The following is a 22,292-nucleotide window of genomic DNA, read 5'->3' on the forward strand; positions in this document are numbered from 1 at the left end:
GACATTTTGCTGTGCCACACCAAGCTGAATAATACACTGTTCAAGCAAAGTTCAAAATCAGCACCAAGGCTAATGCCTAAAACATATCATGCCTTTACTTCTGCCATTTTTCTTTTGCATCTGTTTGTGAACAGTAATGGTATTACTTATGTTAGGCTCATAAGAATTGAAATGATCACAGTTTAATGTTTACATTAAATTACATTAATGTAATTACATAATTAATTACATTAATGTTGTAAATCTTTACAAAGATTTATTGAAATGACTTGAACTTTTGAGAGACCTAACAATAATTAACAACATGATACAAGTTGTTTCTCTATTTCTCCATATACAATGCAAACCAATCTTCAGGTATTTGAGATTTAAAGTCACTTTTAAATTGTTAATAAGATTAATATATAATGGAAACACTTTAAAAAGTAAGTTTTGCTAGGGATGACAAAGCTATAGCAAAGTGGAGGTACTTAAAAGTGAAGAACTATCCCAATATGTAAATGTGATTTACTACCTTACCTGTTGCAGTTCTTGCTCTCTTTGTTTATGTTTCATTTCCATCTGTTTAATTTTCTTTTCTAAGTCCATGAAATGTTTCATTTCTGGCGTATGGTTTTCTTTGGCCTCTCTCAATTCTTCCAAGAGTTTTGTAATCTAAAATTGAGGTATGAAGTAAATGAAAAACTATGATATGGAAATAATTCATTTTTAACAAGTAGTCTTAAGAGGTAAGAATGTTAACCACGTCTTCTGAACTGACCTCACATTCCAAAAGGTTTCAGAGTGGGCCACCTTTCCCTCCCACATATGCCAAGCTGGTTTATGGCACTCAAAATTAAGCTGGGCACTTTTCTTTGGTGTATTCAGCTTTGCTAAAAAATATTTGTTAATGGAGTGATTACTTTTAAGATTAAATAATACAAAAAGTTCAGTAAATATGGATCCTTCTGTCAACTCCCTATAATCCTATTTATAATTCTCTTCTGGCTCTTATCATTTTACCCTTTATATTTCATTCCACAAACAAATGCATGCATATAAAATAGAGATAATGAAGTAATAAACTTTCTGTGCTTGCTGCTGTGTTAAATCCTGAGGTTGCAGAGGTGAAAGACACGGGAAGTCACAGTTTAGTGCACTATCTCCTTTTTCACATGAGGGCCCACAGAGAAAGTGGAAATATCTTATGTCGCCAGGGAGTTAAATGGGAGGATGTGAAGCTTCTTTATACTGGGCTTGATGAAACAATTACCTGTATTTCCTTTATGCCATATAATTATAATTTGCTAATTGTTAACATCAAAAGGCAAAACAATTGACAAGCAAATGAAAATAGACAAAATTAACAAATTCAATTATGTTTTACATGGAAACATGTAGTAACTGATAATACTAAACACATACTTCTTCCTAAATTAATTTTTAAAAGGAAAAAATACAAGCAAACTAAGTCAGGGGCAAATCAAAGTATTTTAAATGTGAAACATTCCTGACCAAAAAAAATATGCAGACTTTAACTGGATGATGTGCAGAAAGGTCATACAGGCTGTATAGAACATGCTGTGGTGGATATAAACTATTATATCAAAACAATGATCACCAAAACCTGTAAAACACCAAGAACATATAAAACAAACAATGACTCTAAACTAAAAAGTTATCAGAGGCATTGTTATACACATAATGGTCAAATATCACTTTAACTTCTATAAGCTTTTTAATGATTGAAAAGTGACTGTGAGTATATCAATAGACAACATTCCCAGCCATCACTATCTTGTGATCCACAGGTAATCAATCCATTTCCTGATACATTAGCTGGGGAGTGCTTCGTCAAGTGAATAAAAAACAGTTGAGTGAATGAGAATTCCAATACAATGTGCTATGATGGTGAGATGCCCAAAGAGCAGTGAAGGACACTTAACTCAAAAGAGAGGTGGGCCACAGGATTCTTAATCTGAGACAACTGTGTTTGAATCAATCTTAATCTGAGACAACTGTGTTTCAATCTTAAACAGCAGTAGTGAGTCATGACATTATGTGCTAGGCACTATTTTAAGTACTTTACAGATGTTGTCTTAATTTATCAAACATTTTTTGTTGTCTGATTCCCCAAATAAAAAGTAAGCTCTAAGAAAGCACGGATTTTGTCTACTTTGTTTTTCTAACACTGTGCACAGCAAAGAGTAGGTGTTTAACAATTATTCATCAGTTAATAAATGAATTCCCCTTTAAACAATTAAACATTCATTTGTAAATTGCATGAATTCAGACAATCGGTTCTAGACAAAGAATAGAAAAAATTTCTCTCCATTTGTACCTACTTAAACGTATCTTTAAGAGTATAATTAAAATTGAATACTTATTTTTATAGAATACCTATTTTTACAAAGTTCTTGCATTGTAGTGAATTTATCCTATGTAAGTATTGTATTTTGCTGTGTATAATGTGCACATGTGTTTTTGTGCATGTTATACACGAGATTATTATACCCATGGTATGTAATTATTATACCCACGTATAATGTGTATTCTTATTTTTCCCTCAAAAATTTGGGCAAAAAGTGTGCATAATACATAGGAAAATACGGATAGATACATAAGCAAAAATGCATGATCAAACATGTTTCCTGTTACATAAATACTATAGAAAAAACTATAGTAACAACCTCCATGTCCAATGATAAGGAGGGGCTTGGTAACCTCAGGCAAGTTACTTAATTTTCCTAGCATCAATTTCTTCATCATAAAATGGGACTAACAGTACCTACCCTTTGGGGTTATAATGAAGAACCACATATAGCACATATCACAGTGCCTGGTACATACTAAGTACTTAAAACTCAGTAACTATTATTGCTATGGTGAGTTTACAAAAAGATCTATTTCCTATAATTATATTATTATTGGCGATCCAGTATCAGTCATGATACTTGACCTATTTCCTAACCCAATTAAATAGTGTTAGTACTTAAAGAACAAATGGTTTCAATCATACAATTATATATCATAAAAAATCTAACAAAAGAACCAAAAATCCCATTTCCCCACTGCTCAGAAAATAACATCTGGGAAAGCAAACTTTTTTTCTATGAAAAGTAGACATTTATTGAAGATACAAGATATAAGAAACACTGTATGTAGGACAATGACGTCTCAGTCCCCTTCAAAGTAGGCACCTTGGGACCTCACACAGTTCTCCCAATCACCATCAGCTGCCCCATTGTATTTTCCTGAATCTCATCAATGGTCTGAAATCTCTTCCCTTTCAAAGGTTATTTTAGTTTAGGGAAAACCCAGAAGTCACAGGGTGCCAAGTCTTATTCATTGGCAGTGGTTTGAATTAAGTCATTAGCCAACAGGACTTTCCATAAGCAAGTTATTAATGTAATCTTGACATGATATTTCTAGATACGTCTATTTGTATATTTGTTAAAAATTTTATGCAGAAATATGAGTATGATTGAAATGGCTAAGAGAACCTTATGTTAGTCCAATATGTTTGTTATTTCTTACCTCTTTCTGTAAAATTTCTTCTCGAACTTGAGAAACTACTAGAGACTCTTGTTTATCCTGCAGCTCATTAACTTGATTTTGGAAATGTTTTATAAGTACCTAGAAAATTATGTTAGAAATACTAAGTTAAGAAAGCTCTTCCTTGAACATTATTTGAAAAAATATATGAAAGTCAACTAATGACTTTTGTTCATACTACAAAATTTTTTAAAAATCCTAATACTTTAAAATTACCAAGTTCTAACATAGAAATAAACTGCCATAGGAATTAAGTTTATTGAATTAATTAAATTCACAAAATAAATTCATTGTTTTGCTTCTTTCAATATTTAATATAAATTTTATGTTAAATTATAAAGCATCACGCTTATTACAAATTAATGGCTATGTAACCCCTTGGATTTTTAACCTCTAGTACTTTTTTTCTGAGGCCTGAAAAATACCTTTTAAGACTGCTGGAGGTAGGGGACTATAAGGGGACTAAATGGTAATGGAAAAAATATAATAAAGATTAAATAAAATAAACCTATAAAGTCTAAACATTTTGAAGAAAGTGGTTATTTTTATACTTTGTGATTAAAGTAGAATAATAGCTTTTATTTAAAAGCTATTGACTAAATAAAGATAACACAAGCCTAATGTCTGTGAAATAAATGTTAGCCTCATATTTTTAGATACAGAAACTGAAATAACACTAAGACTTCCTTTAAGAAATCAAAAAAGCTTAGGAAAAAATCATCTCATCTGTAATGTTTTACTTTTACTGTTTACATGATCAAACTATGCCAACCTCTATTTAACGCACAATTTGCAATATTACATTTAGAATGCTGGGAAAGTAAAATATTTGTGCCACTACAGCATCATGAGACTATTTTGCCTCTCCTAGACCATGCCTTACTATACAGTCATGTGACATGTTTACACCACACACTGACACCCACTCTTATGAAGAAAAAGGCTACAGAGGTTATCTTCAAGGCTTTATAATGGTTACTTTTGATAAGCACTTTAAATCTTTTTACTGAATTGTTGAAAACAGTCACAGTTCTTTCTGAGCTGAGATTAAATACAGGCCTCATTACATTTCATCCTTATGTACCCCAAACATTTCAACATGAATCTCCTGATATAGATATTTTCTCACAAAATCACAATGACACTTTCATACCTAAGAAAATGAACAATTTCACAACATCTAATATGTAGTCCATATTTGAACTTCCCCAATTTGGGGGTTTGTTTTTAATTAAGATGATATTAAATAATTATAAGTGGGAGAAGTGGTAGTGAGATAATTATTTCTTGAGTAATTGCCTTAGCTTTTTTTAAAATTAAAACCTACAGAAAAATATAGAGCAAAATGAACATTCATATAGTTTTCAACTTGAATTACCAATTGCTAATATTTTGCCCTATTTGCTTTTTTTCTTGGATACAGCATTTGAAAGTAAATTGCACATTCTATTTTAATGTTGTTTGTTCACCTTACTAACTCCACAGATGGGCCACACTGTAGATATTCATAGATATCTGAGAAGAAAGACACTTTCGAGGAAATGCAGATGAGCTGTCAGCATACTGTATAGAGCTATCTATGTATATCTCTGTTCAATATTTTGTCCCCCAGTGCCTGACCGTCTACAGATGCAGGATCGTTCTTTATTCAACGGATAACAGTTAATGGGGCAAAAGAATGACTGGGACAATTACTTGTCAGTTGAGATTTGGGGTAGAGGGAGATGGTTTAACATTCAAGTTCAAGGACTAAGTTCCCAATCACATTAGACACAGCCCTCAACCACCCATTAACACTAACTTAGAAGAAGATCTACTTGAGAAATACAGGGACAAAACTGTAAAACACATACTTAGAGGTATAACTTTAGAAGAGTTAAACATAAGTAATGGCATCCTACACAAAAATAAAATCAAGCTAATACCATTTTTATCACCAACATAAAGTGAAGTTAAAATAATTCTAAAGTAGTGTTCTGTTAACAATACCAAAAAGAAAAATGATCACATTAAAGCAAAGAAAGTTTGTTAAAGTCACTTACCTCCTGAGTAGCTATTTTACGATTTAGTTCAGCTACTTTGGAAGAAGAATTTTCTACTGCGTTTTGGCAAAGGAGCTTCTCCACTTCCCTCTGATGAGATGCTTTGAGAGATGAGATGTGTGCTGCAGTCTCTTCCTTGAGCCTTTAAAAGAGCAAACAAAAGAAAACCACACATAGAAGCGGCTCTTCAACCTCTAATTCAGAGTTAGCACAAAAACAGTGTAAGAAGACGGGAAGTTAAAGAAGTGAAGGGAGAGCAGGCACCAATGTCTCCTGCACTGTGCTAGGTGACTTACACATTATTTATTTATGAGTTTGTACAACCACTCCATGAACTCAATTATTTACTGAATTGTTTAAGGACAAACTTGACTTTAGGAAGGAGTGCTGTATCTAGGCTCCTGGATCAGTAAGTTGCAGAGCTGTGGTTTGGGCCCAGCAGAGCTAAAGCAGGCCAGGCCTTCCACTCTACTCTAGTGCTGCACATCTGAGGGAATCAGGTTCTAAATGTTCTGTCTGGATTTAAAGCAAAGGGCCTGTTATTTTACCTTTTAAGAAAAACTCATATTTCTTGCCCAGATTCTTATTTGGATAGTCACAATTGTTCCCTTTAAAAATCACCCATGCTTTGTCTAGGCATCCTTCTCCAGTTTTTGGTCCATGAATATGACTCTGGGCTAGCTGCATGTTGTGAGAATAAAACTGTTTTTTACAGTAATTCTCAGGACACAGAGTAACTGAACCAAATTAATCTGGATCATAAGAGACTAATGATTTGTCTCTGTGACAAAATGTATGTATTCAGAGACCGTTTAGCAAATGGTAGAGTTATAACTCTGATATATTTCTTATAAACATTTCCTCTCTTATTGAAAATATTATTTTAGGGAAATGTAGAAGCTAAAGAACTCATAAGTATGACACATGGACATGGACTAAAGGGGGGGAATGTGGGTGGGAGAGGGGGCACAGGGTGGAGGGGAGTGAAGGGGGAAATGGGACAACTGTAATAGCATAATCAATAAAATATATTAAAAAATATCTTAATAAAAAAAGAAAATATTATTTTAAAATGACAGGATTGTAATCAAAGCAGATAGTCACTAGTGATACCTATTAATATGAAAATTCCAAAATCACAAACAAATATATCAATTGCTTATTTGATTATATGAATACTTTGAGTAGGGCCCTAAGAAAAGCATAGAAATCTGAAGCACCCATGACATAACTGTATATAATAAAAAAGAAACACAACACCCTAAATCTGCTGCTAGGAAAGGTTATTTCTTCTTAGACCCAGAGCAGTTGGAGAAACAGATTAATAATACTAAAAAATTATAAATATGTATAGAGAAATTTATAGGAAAACCTGAAATTTTTCTAGTAAAGAATGTAATTCTTTCTAAATAGCTTCATTGCTACTATCACATTTGGGACTATAGAAAAAGTTTCAACTTGGAAGCAATATGGTTACCATGATGACTCAATGAGACATCCCTGCCAGTCAATCAATAAGTATTTGTTAGGTGCTTCCTATGTTCATTTGGTTTCCTGTGCTCACCCTTCCTGTGTTCTACTAGGACCCACCTATTCCTTCATGCGGGCACTCAATACTCAGTGTGACGCCTCCATCTCTGTGTTCCTTGAGTCAGGTAAATGTACTGACGTCCTAACCTTTGAAGATCCTAACATTATAGATTCTCAATATATGTATCATAATTAATACGTTGGTTTATAAACATTGAATTACATGTTTTTGTGCACCCTGAAACATTTTAAATCTCACAAACCTATTGTGTTTACTGGTTGCAAAGGATATATAGTCTTTCATCAGTTCTCAAGGATCTACAAGGCAGTTATGTATGATTAGTGCTGTCTAGGTTTATACTCATAAATCATGTAAGAGTTGGGAGGCAGAAGCAGGAAATTTCTTGGAAGCTCTAGGAAATATTTTGTGGAAGAGGTAGGACTTGAAACACAAATGAGCTTTTGCTCATGAGTGAATTTGTTCCAGGCAGTGAAGAAATTCAACAAGTTAGGCTAAGAAAGTTTGATTTCTGGGGAGGCAGAATGAAGAGTTGTCATGAGTCAGTTAAAAGGAACAGAAAAAAAAATTTTAGTCAGAGCTGCCAAGTCATGTAGGTTAAAGGAGGCAATCACTTCAGAAAAGGTGAGTGGTTAGCTATGTCAAGGAAAATGAGGATGGAGAAAACTAGCTCCGCTGGACTGGGAAAGGTCATTGACCAGGTTTAAAAGAACGGTGAGGACAAGAGAGACAGAGAAAGAGGACTGAACTTGGTTTATCAGGTGAAGACAGTCTGAGCATGTGAGAAACCTCAGGAAGGAGACATTAGAGAGTCCTTGGAGATTCTGCCAAGAAAAGGAGTGACAACAAGTTCTTCAATGCATGAATGGATGTGATCAAAAGATTAATTTGAAGGGTTATTTTGGAAAAAAGGACCATTTCCTCTTAGAATGTCAACTCGTTTTCGTAATAGGTATTTTTTGACAGCAATCTGCCTATGACAATCATAAATAATGATACTCATTTGCAAAATGGCCCAATGGGTCAGCTTACTAACACCATTTCAGTATATGCAGAAAGAAGACAAGACTGGTCAGCCCAAACACATGACTTGGGTTGACACAGAGATTCAGGTTCATCAGAATCTGGCTTCCAAAATGTGGAGGATCCTACTCAGAAATAGATCTACGCTTAGCAAGCACTATAATTTCTTAATTTGACTATGAATTCAGTTCAGTGCATAACTAATTATTCAGAGAAAATACATCTTGTAATTTAAAAACTTGTTTTGTCCCCATATATTTAAAAATTCACGTTTTACCTTTTTATGGAATTCTCAAACTGGTTCATAGCTTCTTCGGATTTCATCTTCAGCTCATTCCTCTCCATAATTAATCCCTCCAGTTCATTTTTCAATCTGCAGTTTTCTTGTAAAACCTCTGAAATATGGGAATCAGTAAAAGTATGTGGTTGGTAAAGCTTGCCACCCAGGGTTCCAGGGAAGGAGTTTGCACTTCCTTTACCTGGGTGCAAAACATCTTTCTTCACCCTTTTTGCAGTCCTTTCCTCCCTACCCTTAGAGTTCTGATTAGACAGCATCATTCTTCTCTCCTTCTGAAGCCTTTCCACAGTTTTTGAAAGATCTTGTATTTCTCTTCCCTTTGCAGCCAGCTCCTCATTGAGTCTTACCAGTTTAGCTTTAGCATTAGCCTGTTCCACCTGAAATTCTATAGACTGGAAATCTTCATCAACTTTACCATTTTTCTTGAGTTCTAATTCAGCATTCTGATGTTTAAGTCTGTCTATTTCGGCCTGAAGATTTCTTACAGTGATTTGATGGGCTTCCTTAATGTCGTTGAGTTCCTTCTCTAGTGCTTTAAGCCTGGAGCTGTCAGGTTGGTTCTGAGGTGCTTCCTTCAATTTGTGGGCAAGTAGCTGCTCCTGCTCCTCTAGCCTCTGTTCATACTGAATCTGAAGAAAAGAATGCATGTAATGCCAAACCAGTGCTAAAACATTTCATTAGTTACTGAAGCTCCCATGTTACCAGGACCCACCTAATCCTTCATTCAGGTACCCATTATATATTCCGATGCCTCCAACTCTGTTGGAGGTTCTGTATTGAATGCCTAACCTTCAAAGGGCAGAACATTATATCGTCTCAATATATGTTATATAATTTCAGAATTAATGTTAGAATAAACATTAGAATAAGGTAGTGTTTATAGAATAAACACTACCTTACACATTTTTGTACACCCCAAAGCTTATTTTAAACCTCACAATCAAACCTACTATTTTATACACTTCTCTAAGCAAACTGACAAACTATATACATTTTGAGGAATAACAAGGAAAGCAACTGGGGGTACTAAAGTCTTTAGGATAAAGTACATTTTCAGCTTTCTAATATCAATTTAGAAATCTCATGGGGAGTAAATCAGTCAGCTTGAAATTTATATCCTTGAGATTTTTATTAATAAATGAAATAACCTCAACAGTTTACTCTGGAAAGAGGCACTGACAGTGTTTGTTCATTTACTCAATGAATATTTAGCTATGACTGTGTGCCAGGCTCTGGGCCAGATTCTAAAGAGAAAGAAACTCAGGTCTTGCTTCAAGAAGCAAGTTCACGGCCTGGTGAGGACAGTGACATGGCAACAGCTTCAATGTCTTATGATAAGTGTTAGAGTGGGCCTCTGAGTGAGTGACTTTCAATGAAAATATTTTCATCCATGGTAATTTAAAAAATGTTATACTGACTGTGTTATCAGAAATGCTTTATTCTGCTTTGTCATGACTTAATTTACACTAGTTCTAATATCATTGGGAGGGGCTCATGTAAAGATTATCCTGTGCTTGATTATTTTACATTTGAACTAAGTTACTGAAGGAGGACAAAAAGATAGGATGAATCTGAATTTGTTTCTGCATCTGACAACTACAGTAAAGGTTTTGTGGGAAAGAGCTATCTGGTAAAACCAGATCTAAGAAGTGCCAGTTCCCATGGTCCATCTGAGCCCCATCTCTATGGCTACCTGACACTCACTTTGACTTTCTGGAACTGCTGTTCCATGGTACGAAGGCTTCTCTTTGCTTCTTCATCTTTGCCTTCCAGATCAGTTTCTAGTTTTTTTATCCGTTTTTCCATAAATTCCACTGTATTTCTATCCACTGTATCACCAGCTGCTGATGCAGCCAATATTAAAGCAGGTAGAGAATTAGGATATCTTCTCTTTATAATTCCTTCCATTTCCTTAACCTATTAAAATATTTTTGTATATGTGTAAGTTCACAAATATAATTAAGCAGTTTAATATAGATTATGCTTATCAGTTATATCTAGATTTCAAAAAGATGCTTTTATCACATCTCAGGACTAAAGTGAATGCACAGAAACACAGAATAATTTCAAATTTCATATCCTTAGATTATCTGATTTAAAAAACCCTATAATGTACTGTCTAATTAAGTACTGGTGAATTTATAAAATCCTTACATCCATTTGAAATAGATCTTGGAACTGTTTTACATGTAATAGCCAGTCTTTTTAAGGACACAGCTCTTCCCCCCCTTTTTTCCTGCAGACACCCTCAAATGATAGTGCTTATGCTATCTACTGACTGAAATATTACTTACATGTACATGAATGTGCAAACTTCTTACAATAAACATACACCTTCATAAGCACCTGCCCCATCCTGCTCCATCCTCCATCGTACCCTATCCCCACCTCCAAAAGTACCCCTTCAAATGAAGTTTAAAATAACCTCAATTAGAAAGGAGGATTAGATGACAAAGACTAATATTCATTTAGTCTATCAAACAACTACATATTATATGGTCTTTCTGTATGTGAGAATGGCACCAGGGTCTACAGAAATTAGAGTTTGATTTTACATATGCATATGTTTGTATACCTTCTTTTTTAAAAGGTATTGTAGTTAAGATATCTTTGAAACACACAAAACACTCAGTTCTTTTGTTTAACAGTTTTCTAGTTTCTCAGTATGCAAATGAAATAGCAGCTAAGAGGCGGCAGTGCAGTGGTGAGAGCACATCTGTTGTTAGACACTGCCACTAGCTCTGTGCCTGTGTCAACTCCTCAGTCAAAACCTCTTTAGCCTCACTGGTAAAATGGGGATGATAACAATACCAATTTCATGGCAAGATACAATTAAGTGAGGAACAAATGGCATTTATTTTGGTAAACTACTTAGCAGGGTGCCCAGCATATCGTAAGGACTTGATCATGTGAGCTTTTATTATAACTTGGTATGAAAAACTACTTTTCTTAAGGCAAGATGAATGGCTGGTGCTCAAAGCTTGTTTATAAACTGAACACTGTTTATATTAAATATTTAAGTGTCACATCATTTGCAAAGTTAACAGCAAATATTTCCATTCATAACAACTGCTTGCATATTCAGATATACCATAAACTGGGATATAGCCAGCTATGGGTATTAATAACTTATTTCATCTACAAAATTTTCAAAGCTCTGCTTCCTCTGGTATTTAAAACCTAGTTATCTGAAATAGATGTAAGCATATAAAGGCATGTACATATATATCACATGTATTAAGAAGAGAAGCTCTAGATTTTAGTTGTGGCATTTGGGACAAGTGTAATATAATAAACAACAATAAAAAATTTAAAATAAAAAATAAATTTTAAAAGTGAATTTCTTTTAACATATTCACAATGCATTAATTTAAAATTTTAAGAAATATTTTCAGTCAATTTAGATGCCTTGAAATGTATATTAATGCATTTTTGGGGAATCAGATTTTATTTGTATCTTCTTTTTCTTTTTTAATATTATTCTTTAATCACTGATACTAGTGTGGCTGTCATACAAAGTAGATTTTTAAAAAATTCTCACTGGAAATTAAATTACAGAATATTCTATTAATTAATGCATACAATCTGAAATTTTCACTAAAGTATGCATCTAATTAGCCCCATTTTTACTTATATATGCTCTTTAGAAAAGAAGATATTTTATTCTGTAATCTATTTCAGAATAAATGGCTTCAAAATGATTCTGAATATCATATGCCTTGATTATAAAATATTTATTAAGGTTTAAAATCATTAGGATAGAAATATTCATGGGAATATAATTGAGATCTAAAATGCACATGCAGCAAACTATACAAAAAACTACTGATATAATATGTTAGAAATATATAATCTCATAAACAAGTACATTTTTAAAAGATAGTGTTAACAAAAGAGGAAAGTTACTTTTATAAAGTGTTGTATTTCTGGTCAATATCATCATTTCACATCTTTATTTTGCTATTAAGCATGTTTAATATTTTTCTCACACATTTAGTTCTACATTATTTCTCTTAAAATTATTTTATCTATTAGAGAAGTATTTCCTTTGGCCTTTTTTTTCTCACAATTCTGGATGGCTAATCCATATTGACTAATCTAAATCTTAAGCACAGAAAAAGAAGCCAAGCAATGTTAAACTACAGTTATTTTAGAATATTTCTAGGCTCTCAAATCACTTTTGTGGTTGCTTTCCTGTGGACCACTGAATCACACTACCAAGTCATACCTTTTAATGTAAGAATAGGTCATGTAAAAGTAATGAAGTTAATTTTTGCTTAGTTTTCCTTTTCATAAAACTGGGATAATATCCAGCGCACTGATGACCTCACAGTTCTGGGTTTGTGACAGAACAATAGCCATGCATTTAAATGTCATGACTTGACTGCAGAATCATGCTCTCCTATGAGCAAGGCTGAAAATTCTTACTTTAATACTTAGTTATGAATAGAAATACATTATTGAAAAGTTTTTAAAAAAGAAGGAAAAAGGAGGAAAAAGTTTTTAAAAAGGAAGGAAAAAGATCTCCCTGCTACACTGACCATGTAACGAGTATTTTTAAGCCTAAATAGTAAGAAGTCAAAATTACAGCCAGTTCTTTGGGGTGCTGAATGTTCTGTTTCCACGGTGTTTTGTAACACTTCCCAGCATCACTAACACGTTCCAAACTCAAGTATTTCATTTCTTGTACTCCTGTCACCAATATTTTGTCAGGAGAAGGAACCCTAACTCTACACCCAGAGTTCCTAAATTTTGCTTCCTCTTCCTAGACAGACCTGTGATGCAAAATAATCTATCATTAATAGGTCCACCATCTAACAAGGCACATTAGGTCTACAAGAATTTCCAGATTGACCACATCATATAGGATCTCCTGAAACAAGAAAAAACATAATAAGATCATATATAAAATACCTTAATGAAAATTTACCCCTAACACATACTTGTCGCTCTAGGTCCTGAATCTTTTTGGCATCAGCTGCTTTATCTTTTAAATGTATCTTCTGCTGAATAGATGGATTTCCAGATTCAGCTTTCAGTTTCTCAACCTATCAATAAGTAAAAACATGTTAAGAAGTGTATTTAAAACAGACCAGGAAAACACCAGGAAGGTGGCACAATTATAGTTGATTCATCATTTACTTATTAAATCTGAGATAGGGCACTCCGCTAGAGATGCGGACGGCAAACAAGCAGAGCCAGGTCCCTGTTTTTGTGGTGCCGATGCTCTCTAGTGGAAGGAGACAGCTGAGAAGCTAATAAACTAAATTAACAAAATAACCTCAGAAAGTGACAGTACTGTAAAGAAAATAAAAATAGATTGAAGGAATGGGAAGAAAGGGCCAGAGAGGGCGAGACTGGCACCTACACTAGATAAGGCTGATCAGAAAAAGTCTTTCTTGGGAGTAGAAATTTGAGCTGAGACCTCAATGACGAGCGAGACACAGGGAGAACCAAGGCCAGAGTAATCTGGGCTAAGGCAACAAGTGGTTTAAGCTTGGCATGTCCAAGAATCAGCAGGAGATTTGGTGTGGCTGAAGGTGAGTGATTTGTGGGAGTGTGGTTTGTATGGGCTGGAGAGTCAGGCAGGGTTCAGGACACCTGGAGACCTGACAGGTTGTGATAATGAGCTTGGATTTATTTGCAGTCTAATTTGAAATAAACTACACATCTAAAAGTAAACCAAAACCCAAGCCAACTATTTTAATTCACAGAATTTAGAGTATTGGTTCAATGGCACAAGACTAAGAACTGATTGTTGAATTTAATAGGGCTGATTTACAGAAATATATTCTGAAATGATCTATTACCTCAAGTTTGAACTTCTCAATTTCTTCATTTGCTTCTTTAAGTCTAACTGCATCTTTATCTAGAAGTTCCTGATTTTCTGCATACCACTGTAATCTTTTTTGCAAACGACTTATTTCTTGTTTATGCGTTTCTTCTAAAATTCTTATTTCATATAATTTTTCACCTACAAGATAAGTAACTTAATGACTTGATTGTTATTTTTCAAAATGTAGACATAAAGTGAAAGATTTAAAATGAAAAACAATGGTTATCTAATAAATTATGAAAAAATAAGAGGAAAAAACAACTGATGTATGCAAAGTAGTGTCTAGTTTAGCTTATTACTAAAGGGACAAGATTATGTTCATAAGCTAAATCCTCAAACTCATAGCAAAGTTGGTTATATAGAAATTTTTGATACATCAGTTGTTTTCCTCTCCTGACTTTCTTTACAAAAGTAAACTTGTTTTCATGGAAAAATAAATATTGGATTCAAGATATTAAAAATAATAAAAATAAAGCATTCCTATAATTATATTAAAAAATAACACTAGCAAACATCAGTAGGTGCTTACCACACATGATTTTATTCAACACAACTTATGTGATGGGTATGGTTATTATTCTGGTTTCACAGATGAGGAAAGTAAATGTAAGTAATTTTCTCAAAAGCAGGTAAGTGGATTTCACTGTACATACCTTACACTGAAGATTCTAACATCACAGAGGAAAAATCTTTACTTTGGCAGACAAGAGCTCTTCTGATCTACCTTTCTGGCCCTATATTCTGCCATCCAACCCACACGCTCACTCAATAACATGCTCATGAAACACTCAGAACAGTGTCCCTCCATTCTTTCAGTTCTGAATCTTACTGGTCTGCAGGACCCAGCTCAAATGCCACTGCTCCTTAAAACCCCTATTTAGCACCCTTCTCATGTTTATTTGTAATTTTTTTATATTAAACTTTTCTGCATTCTTGTCTTACATACTTTGTTTTCCCTAGTAGGGAAAATATTGTTATATTTTCTTGCGTTTTCCTTGCGTTTATCCTTGCATTTTCTACCAACATAGTACAGTGCTATTTGTTCACTTGGCAAATACTTGAGAGCCTACATTTTTGACCCATAAAAAGACAGACCATGACCTCAGGAAGGTCAAAGACCAGCTAGACTTTCAGACATGTAAACAACTAAACATAAAATGGCACAAATTCAAAATAATCCTTTATTTTCTTTGATCTTACAATTATTCCTGATAAAACCAATCAAATGCAAATACCTATGAATAACCAATTTAAAAAAATGTTTCTAACCATTACATATACTTTAAGGAACAGCATTTTGTTTATGCTGTCCAACTGCTATTACTTAAATTCAAGGTTAAACAGTTATGAGTATATAGGTAAGCTGTTTTAGCTCAGTGTTTTACCTGTGACATAAGCAACCTGATCTTTGGCTTGGTCTCTCTCTTTTTTCATTTTTCCCAAGTCTACTTCAAGAGCTTGTTTGTCTTGCTTCAGTCTTTTGATGTCTTCCAATAAACTGTTTTTTTCTTTCTTGATATTCATAGAAATACAAGGCAAATTATTTTTAGCCACAGTAAACCGTAGTATAGTCTCACACAATCCATCATAAATACTGCTATTTTTCCTAAAATTTAGCTCTGATTTTTTTACCACCCCCCAAATGATTAATAGCTCCTCACAACCTACTAAAATCAGTTCTAACCATCTAACTCACCACAATCTGAAAGACCTTCTTATCTGCTGTTCTAACTTCTGGATATTATAATAACCTCCTAAGTAGTCTGCCTTCTCTATGTTCAGTAGCTACAGTTTATTCTCCTCAAGGTAACCAGAGGAATTGTTTTAAAGAGTCAGTTACTATCACTTCTTTGTCTGAAACTCTCTGGTGGCTCCCATGTTCTAAGGACCCAAAGGCCTTACCATGCCCTTCAATGCCACATAACCCAGGCTTGCCTGTGCCTCTGACTGCATCTACTACAAATCCTCCTCCTCCAACTCCACTCCAGCCAGAGACCTTCTAGTTCTTTGAACACATCCAGCATACTCCTACCCCAATGTGTTTGCACTTACTGCTTCCTTTGTCCCCAGCACTTAGCCCCCAGAGAGCAGGTGGCTTGCTCCTTCACTTCCAGATTTCTGCTCAAATGGAGCCCCAGGAAGACCTTCCCTGATCACTCTTTCTCAAACAGCAGCACCACCCTAGACCCTAGGTATGCTGCTTTATTTTCTTCTCACAACATTCATCACCACCTGACACATTATATATTTACTCGAAAGCAGGATTTTATTTCGCTAACCCTTATATCTGTCATAAACGCATAAAAAATGCTTGGCACATCAAGAAAATGTTAAATGAATTCTCAGTATGCCCTACATTCCACACTACCCTCAGTGGCCTCATTCTGCTGCTTCACAAAGTCATACTTATCTTTCAGAGCTTAGTTCACATGAGGCTATTCTTTATCCCCTCCTTTGCACGCCCACAAACTTTCACTGCACCTATAGTACAGTATTTGTTACTTTGTTTCATGTGACATTGATTTGTGTACATGTTCTTCTTACCAGGTTGAAAGCTCCATGGGGACCAAGATTGATTTATTACTACCTGATGGCACTAAGCACATGGCAGATACTCAATAAATGTGCACTGAACTGAACTCATAACTGCTGGAGAAACTCTTGGACTCATGGTAGTATATTTGGTATAGTTATGTTTCAAAATAAAAATTCTTACAAACACTATACTACCTTACAATCTAAAAATGCAGTCTCACTAACAGCTTTCAAGTGACGCTAATGCTAGGCTTCAAACTTTACTGTGTTTTTCCAAGCTGTCATAAAATATGGCAATATTCTTTTTTAACTTGCTAATTTTGAGGCCCACTGATAAAGGGATGGGGGGCCTGTTCAATTATTTATTCTTTCTTTCTACCTATCTGTCTACGTATTTACCTATCTAATAATTATTCTGTATATACATATATCTGAAAAAAGATCTCTTAATGGATTCATATTTGAAGCTGCATTTTATATACTACAAAAACCAGTTAAACATCAATTATTAAACTATGATATGTTCAAATTCCTATGTAACTGTAACCTCACTTCATATAATTTCTAATTAAAAAGTGGCACATAACTGGAATTTTTCTAGTTTACAACAGCAATCAAATAGATTGGAAGGGCTTTTGTATTTAGTGCTATGATTCTTAAGGGGAGGGCGAGGAGAGAATTAACTGCCCTCCTACAGGGGATGTTTGGAAACAGTGGTTTTGATTGTTACAATGACTGGTGGGTCCACTGGGGACAGGGACTATAAAAATTATGCAATACAGCCCTGACTGCTGTGGCTCAGTGGATTGGGCACCAGCCTGCAAACCAAAGGGTCTCTGTTTTGATTCCTGGTCAGGACACATGCCTGGCTTTTGGCCCAGACCAAGTCCCTGGTTGAGAGCGTGCAAGAGGTAACCAATCAGTGTTTCTCTTGCACATCGATGTTTCTCTTGCTCTTTTTCCCTCCCTTCCTCTCTCTAAAAATGAAATCTTAGAAAAAAAATTATGCAATACATAACACTGTTTTGCTTAAAATACAATTAACCTACCCCAAATTCCAAAAGGTTGATAAATACTCCTCTAGAAAATTCTAGGCCATATCTTTGTAATACAATTAATAAAATAAAGAAAAATCAGGGAGCAACTATTGCATTTTGTATTAGGTACATCAGATACAAATATTTGTGGGTATAGTCTCTGACCCCTAGAAGGAAGTAGTCCACTTAGGAAGACAGGTAAAAAACCAACTAAGGTTTTAAGGTAAACCATCATCTTCAAATTATTTGTCTATTTTTGCTGTACATTTTTCAGGAGGAACTTGTCTGAAATAATGTATGCATGCCCTGAGAGGTTATGATTGCAGTACAACTCCATATAATAAATGCCTGAAGAAACATTGTATTATAAATAGGATGCCATCTAAAACCAGGATTTCGTTGTTTCCTCTGCCTTAGCGCCACATGTATGCTAAATGCTATCTTTGATTTTCTTAATTTTTAAATGGTATAACATTTATAAAAGGGTCTCATTTATTCATAAATTACAAAACCCAGATTGTTTACACATATGGTGATTTTTATAATAATCTTTACTATTGTTAATAATTAAGATCCTTATGCAACTCACCTGTGCCATCCGTAGTTCTGCCAACAGATCTGTAAAATTCTGGTTTCTGGTGGGCTCTGAATCTTCAACTACTTGAGACAGGAAATGATTTTTCTGCATCTGTTCTCTGATTTATTTGGAAAACAAATGTTTTATGAGACACTCTTTTCAAAACAAAATATTCAATTTTGAAACTAAAAACTCTTAATGGATGTTAGAACTAAGTGAGTCACTGAAGATAAAAAGTTTATTTAATCTAAACAGTAAAATACCACTTAAAGGGAAAATACTTTAGAAAAGGGAAATGTTTATATTTAATCTAAATGAACTAAAACCCTAAGACTATTGGCTTATTTAATATATAATGAAATAATATAAGTATAAAAACATTTCCTCCCAATTCTGAGAGAGGAAAAAACTCAACGTCCCGGAAAGACATGCTGAGTATTTTCTGTGGTGTTGCGTACTCCTTGTCACATCCTCCTAGATTCCTTTCTGAGAAACACAAACTGCCTATCATCCACATGTAAACTAACAAAACTAAACAGTTTACTATTTTTACCTTAGATTCAATTATGTTTTTTCCAGAAACATATAAGGAGTTTAAGAATCCACATGTGATGGAGAGCAGATGACAGCTAGTGGGGGGAGGGGGTTAGGGTGTGGAGGGATTGTGCAAAAAATAAAATGGATTCAGGGACATGGACAACAGTGTGGTAATGGCTGGGGGGAGAGGGGTGTAAGGGTACTAAATGGTAATGGAAAAAATACAATAAAGATTAAATTAAAAAATCCATATGTACTCACTCAACCCTAATGTGCTAAAGATACCATTTATTTCATTAAGAAAGTTCATTTAGAATTTTGGTTTTGGATCCTGGAATAGCTCTATTTTAAAGGCCAGGCAGTATAAGATGTAATATATTAAAATACTTTATTGAAGCATGTGGAAAGAAAGCAGATGGAAATGCATTCATGCATCAAAACTGCAGATTGTTACCTTTGGGAAAGGAGTATTTGTTTATTTTTAATATACAAGATAGTGCCCTTGCTTCCCAACCTGTGTACCTTTTTCTGTTTTGCATGAAAGAACAGTAGGAGCTAACAGCAGCCCTGCCTCTTATACCGTAGGTTATTCAACAACAAAAGAGAGGAAGAAGTATGCATAAATATAGCATTCATGTGAAATGATGCACAACTGGTAATCATTTCCTACAAGCAGATAGGACTCTACAATGCCCATGTTTATAGGTTCAGTTTTTTCACTTAGTATGTTAAAGCTGAATGTAGTAATATCCCAAAGACCTGAAATATGATTCCTACGTAGGTGCTGGTGCTGCAACAGCCCACCACAGTGAGTGCTGATCGATAACTCCATTTCTCCTCTGTAGAAATGCCTCAGACAAAGCAAATCCTCCCCCTGGCCCAGAGGGTATCCCTCAACTGCTTCCTGGGACACACCTCAGTCAGTGACAGACTGGCAGGGGGTACAGAAGGCTGCTTCCCAGAGGATATCCTGTAACCCCTTCCTGGGGTGCTCTTGGCCAGTGACTGCCTCACTTAGGGGTAAAAAAAGGCTGCCCTCTCTTGCCTGAAGTGTGGACCAACTACATGATGCATCTGTTCTCCCAAACTTTCTATGAGAGCAGAATGAAGCCAGTCTCAGATGAGAACACATTCCTGCTTACCTTCCCTACCTCCACCCACCCCTCACCTTGCTTCTCTTGCTACTTCTCTCCTGAGAGTTATCATCTAGGAAATCACCTCCACAGATTCCCACCTGAGACTCTACTTGTATGGAACCTGACCTAGAACAGTAAAGTGACACTGTATGATTTTTTTAGCATTATTACTGAAGGCATTATTACTAATATGCATTACATAGGCATCTCAGGTTTAATGATCAGTCAAGAGAAGTATTGTGTGTTCAGTTTTCTGAAACTGATTTTAAACTCAAATATAAATATGCTAAATATACTCACCTATGTTTTAGACATGTAATACTAAAGGAAAACTACTATTAAAAATATAAAAGTTACAAAAGTATAAATCAGTGTACACACTTTTTCATTTCTAAGTATAAAAATGTATTATTAGCCCTGGCTGGCATAGCTCAGTGGATTAAGTGCGGGCTGTGAACCAAAGTGTCGCAGGTTCGATTCCCAGCCAGGGTACCTGCCTGGGTTGCAGGCCATAAGCCCCAGCAACCGCACATTGACACCTCTCTCCCTTTCTCCCTCTCTCTCTCTCCCCCCTCCTTTCCTCTCTAAAATAAATAAATAAAATCTTTAAAAAAATGTATTATTAATATAACAATAAAATGCTTGGAAACAATCTAAGTACATTTGATTTTAAGAATTTAAGAAGGACTTACTTTAAGGAAGCTAACTCACTGAATAAACTCTGGTTTTCCTTAAACATCCGCTCCTCATTTTTCTTGTTTTCTTCCTGGAGGTCTTTCACTTGATTATACAATCTTTCATTTTCCTTTTTATAAATAGAAAATAACATTTAGTTAAAGTCAGTAAATACTTATAAGTACATATGATCGTAACAGATACATCCTTTAAACATTTTTAAGGTTTTTAAATTTTTCTTCAGTTTTTGAGCAAGCAGAATCTTTTAAGAATTCTTTATGTTACAACAGAAGAAAACTTATTTTCTGAAAACTATTTTTTCCAAACTGCTTATTCAAAAAAAAGTTGCAAAAATGCCAAAGCTGAAGAGCCCAATGTCAATAGGAGGTACTGCATTTCACAACGGTAAAAGGGTGGGTGAGTGCCGGAGTAGCCAAGTTCCAACATTGGGCTCCACGGGTGGAAAGGCCAGTGGGACTGTCTGCACCCTGTTTTCTGTTTTTGGCCTGTCTTCCCACAGTGAGGTAGTTTGATGTAGGCTCAGTGAGTGTCCATGCTTGTTTCTGGAACTTTCTGTGATCAGGGAGTTAAGAGACTTGGTGTTTCTGAAAGATCAGAATAAGGCAGAGCAGAGACTAGACCTAGTTCACCACTAGGCTTTAAGCTAAAAAGTGACTCAGTGAGATCAGAGGGAGAAAGTACCAATCCATGTGTAGGTGCTGTGGCTTATTAACCTCTTTAAAATTAGGAATCTGATAAACACCAAGGAGCCTTGAGGATCTAATAAAAACTAGGAACCACCTCACCATGTCTGGCCTCATGCCTGGCAGACTGTTTATGCTTAAATATCTGCAGAATTAATGACACCCCCAAAACTACATAAATGTATTATATATAGATATTAAATTTTGTATTTCTTTTTGGGAGGGGGTGGTTGGCAAACTTATAGGTTTGTGGAATCCTCCTTAAAATTCATGCTCTATATAGCAAATCAGAACGGCAGACCAAGGGTTTGGAAGGGTCTAACTCAAGGGTGGTATGTTCTGCAAAATTAGTACTACTTCATTTACAGTAAACACTGTCATCTCTGATGTGGTAATGCCTAGGCTACAGGTGTCAAAAGAGGAAAAGGTGATAAGGGAGAAGGGAAGGGAAGTAAAAACAAAATGGAGAGGGCAGGGAGGAGGGAAGAGCGAAGACGAAATCTCATGCTGGAGGTCACCAAACCTGTCCTGGCTAACTGTCAGGTCAGCATGACCAGGGTTCCATCACGTATCACAATTATCTGCCTTCTGTAGGACACACAAATTTTCTCCGATTTAATTAAAAAATTTTCACTCTCGCCCTGGCTGGCGTAGCTCAGTGGATTCAGCACAGGCTGGGAACCAAAGTGTCCCAGGTTCGATTCCCAGCCAGGGTACATTCCTGGGTTGCAGGCCTTAACCCCCAGCAACCGCACATTGATGTCTGTCTCTCTCTCTGTCTCTCTCTCTCTCTCCCTCCCTTCCCTCTC

The 22,292-nt window shown here is 35.2% G+C and overlaps 1 protein-coding gene across 4 annotated transcripts in view; it reads right to left on the reverse strand.

Annotated features, from left to right (window-relative positions):
- CEP162 (centrosomal protein 162) overlaps nucleotides 1-22,292 on the reverse strand; it is a 75,109-nt gene that overhangs the window by 11,520 nt on the left and 41,297 nt on the right. For 3 of the 4 annotated variants that reach the window (XM_028509877.1, XM_036024432.1, XM_036024433.1), the window contains exons 17-26: nucleotides 20,797-20,909; nucleotides 18,444-18,549; nucleotides 15,668-15,794; nucleotides 14,257-14,420; nucleotides 13,390-13,494; nucleotides 10,151-10,363; nucleotides 8,426-9,075; nucleotides 5,577-5,718; nucleotides 3,517-3,615; nucleotides 520-654 (exon numbers count right to left, since the gene is read on the reverse strand). In XM_028509877.1, coding sequence (XP_028365678.1) covers nucleotides 520-654; nucleotides 3,517-3,615; nucleotides 5,577-5,718; nucleotides 8,426-9,075; nucleotides 10,151-10,363; nucleotides 13,390-13,494; nucleotides 14,257-14,420; nucleotides 15,668-15,794; nucleotides 18,444-18,549; nucleotides 20,797-20,909 — 1,854 coding nt within the window. The remainder of the gene's footprint in view (nucleotides 1-519; nucleotides 655-3,516; nucleotides 3,616-5,576; nucleotides 5,719-8,425; nucleotides 9,076-10,150; nucleotides 10,364-13,389; nucleotides 13,495-14,256; nucleotides 14,421-15,667; nucleotides 15,795-18,443; nucleotides 18,550-20,796; nucleotides 20,910-22,292) is intronic. The other variant, XM_036024434.1, reaches the window with a different exon arrangement.

This window comes from Phyllostomus discolor, chromosome 4 (assembly GCF_004126475.2).
Source record: "Phyllostomus discolor isolate MPI-MPIP mPhyDis1 chromosome 4, mPhyDis1.pri.v3, whole genome shotgun sequence".
NCBI lineage: Eukaryota > Metazoa > Chordata > Mammalia > Chiroptera > Phyllostomidae > Phyllostomus > Phyllostomus discolor.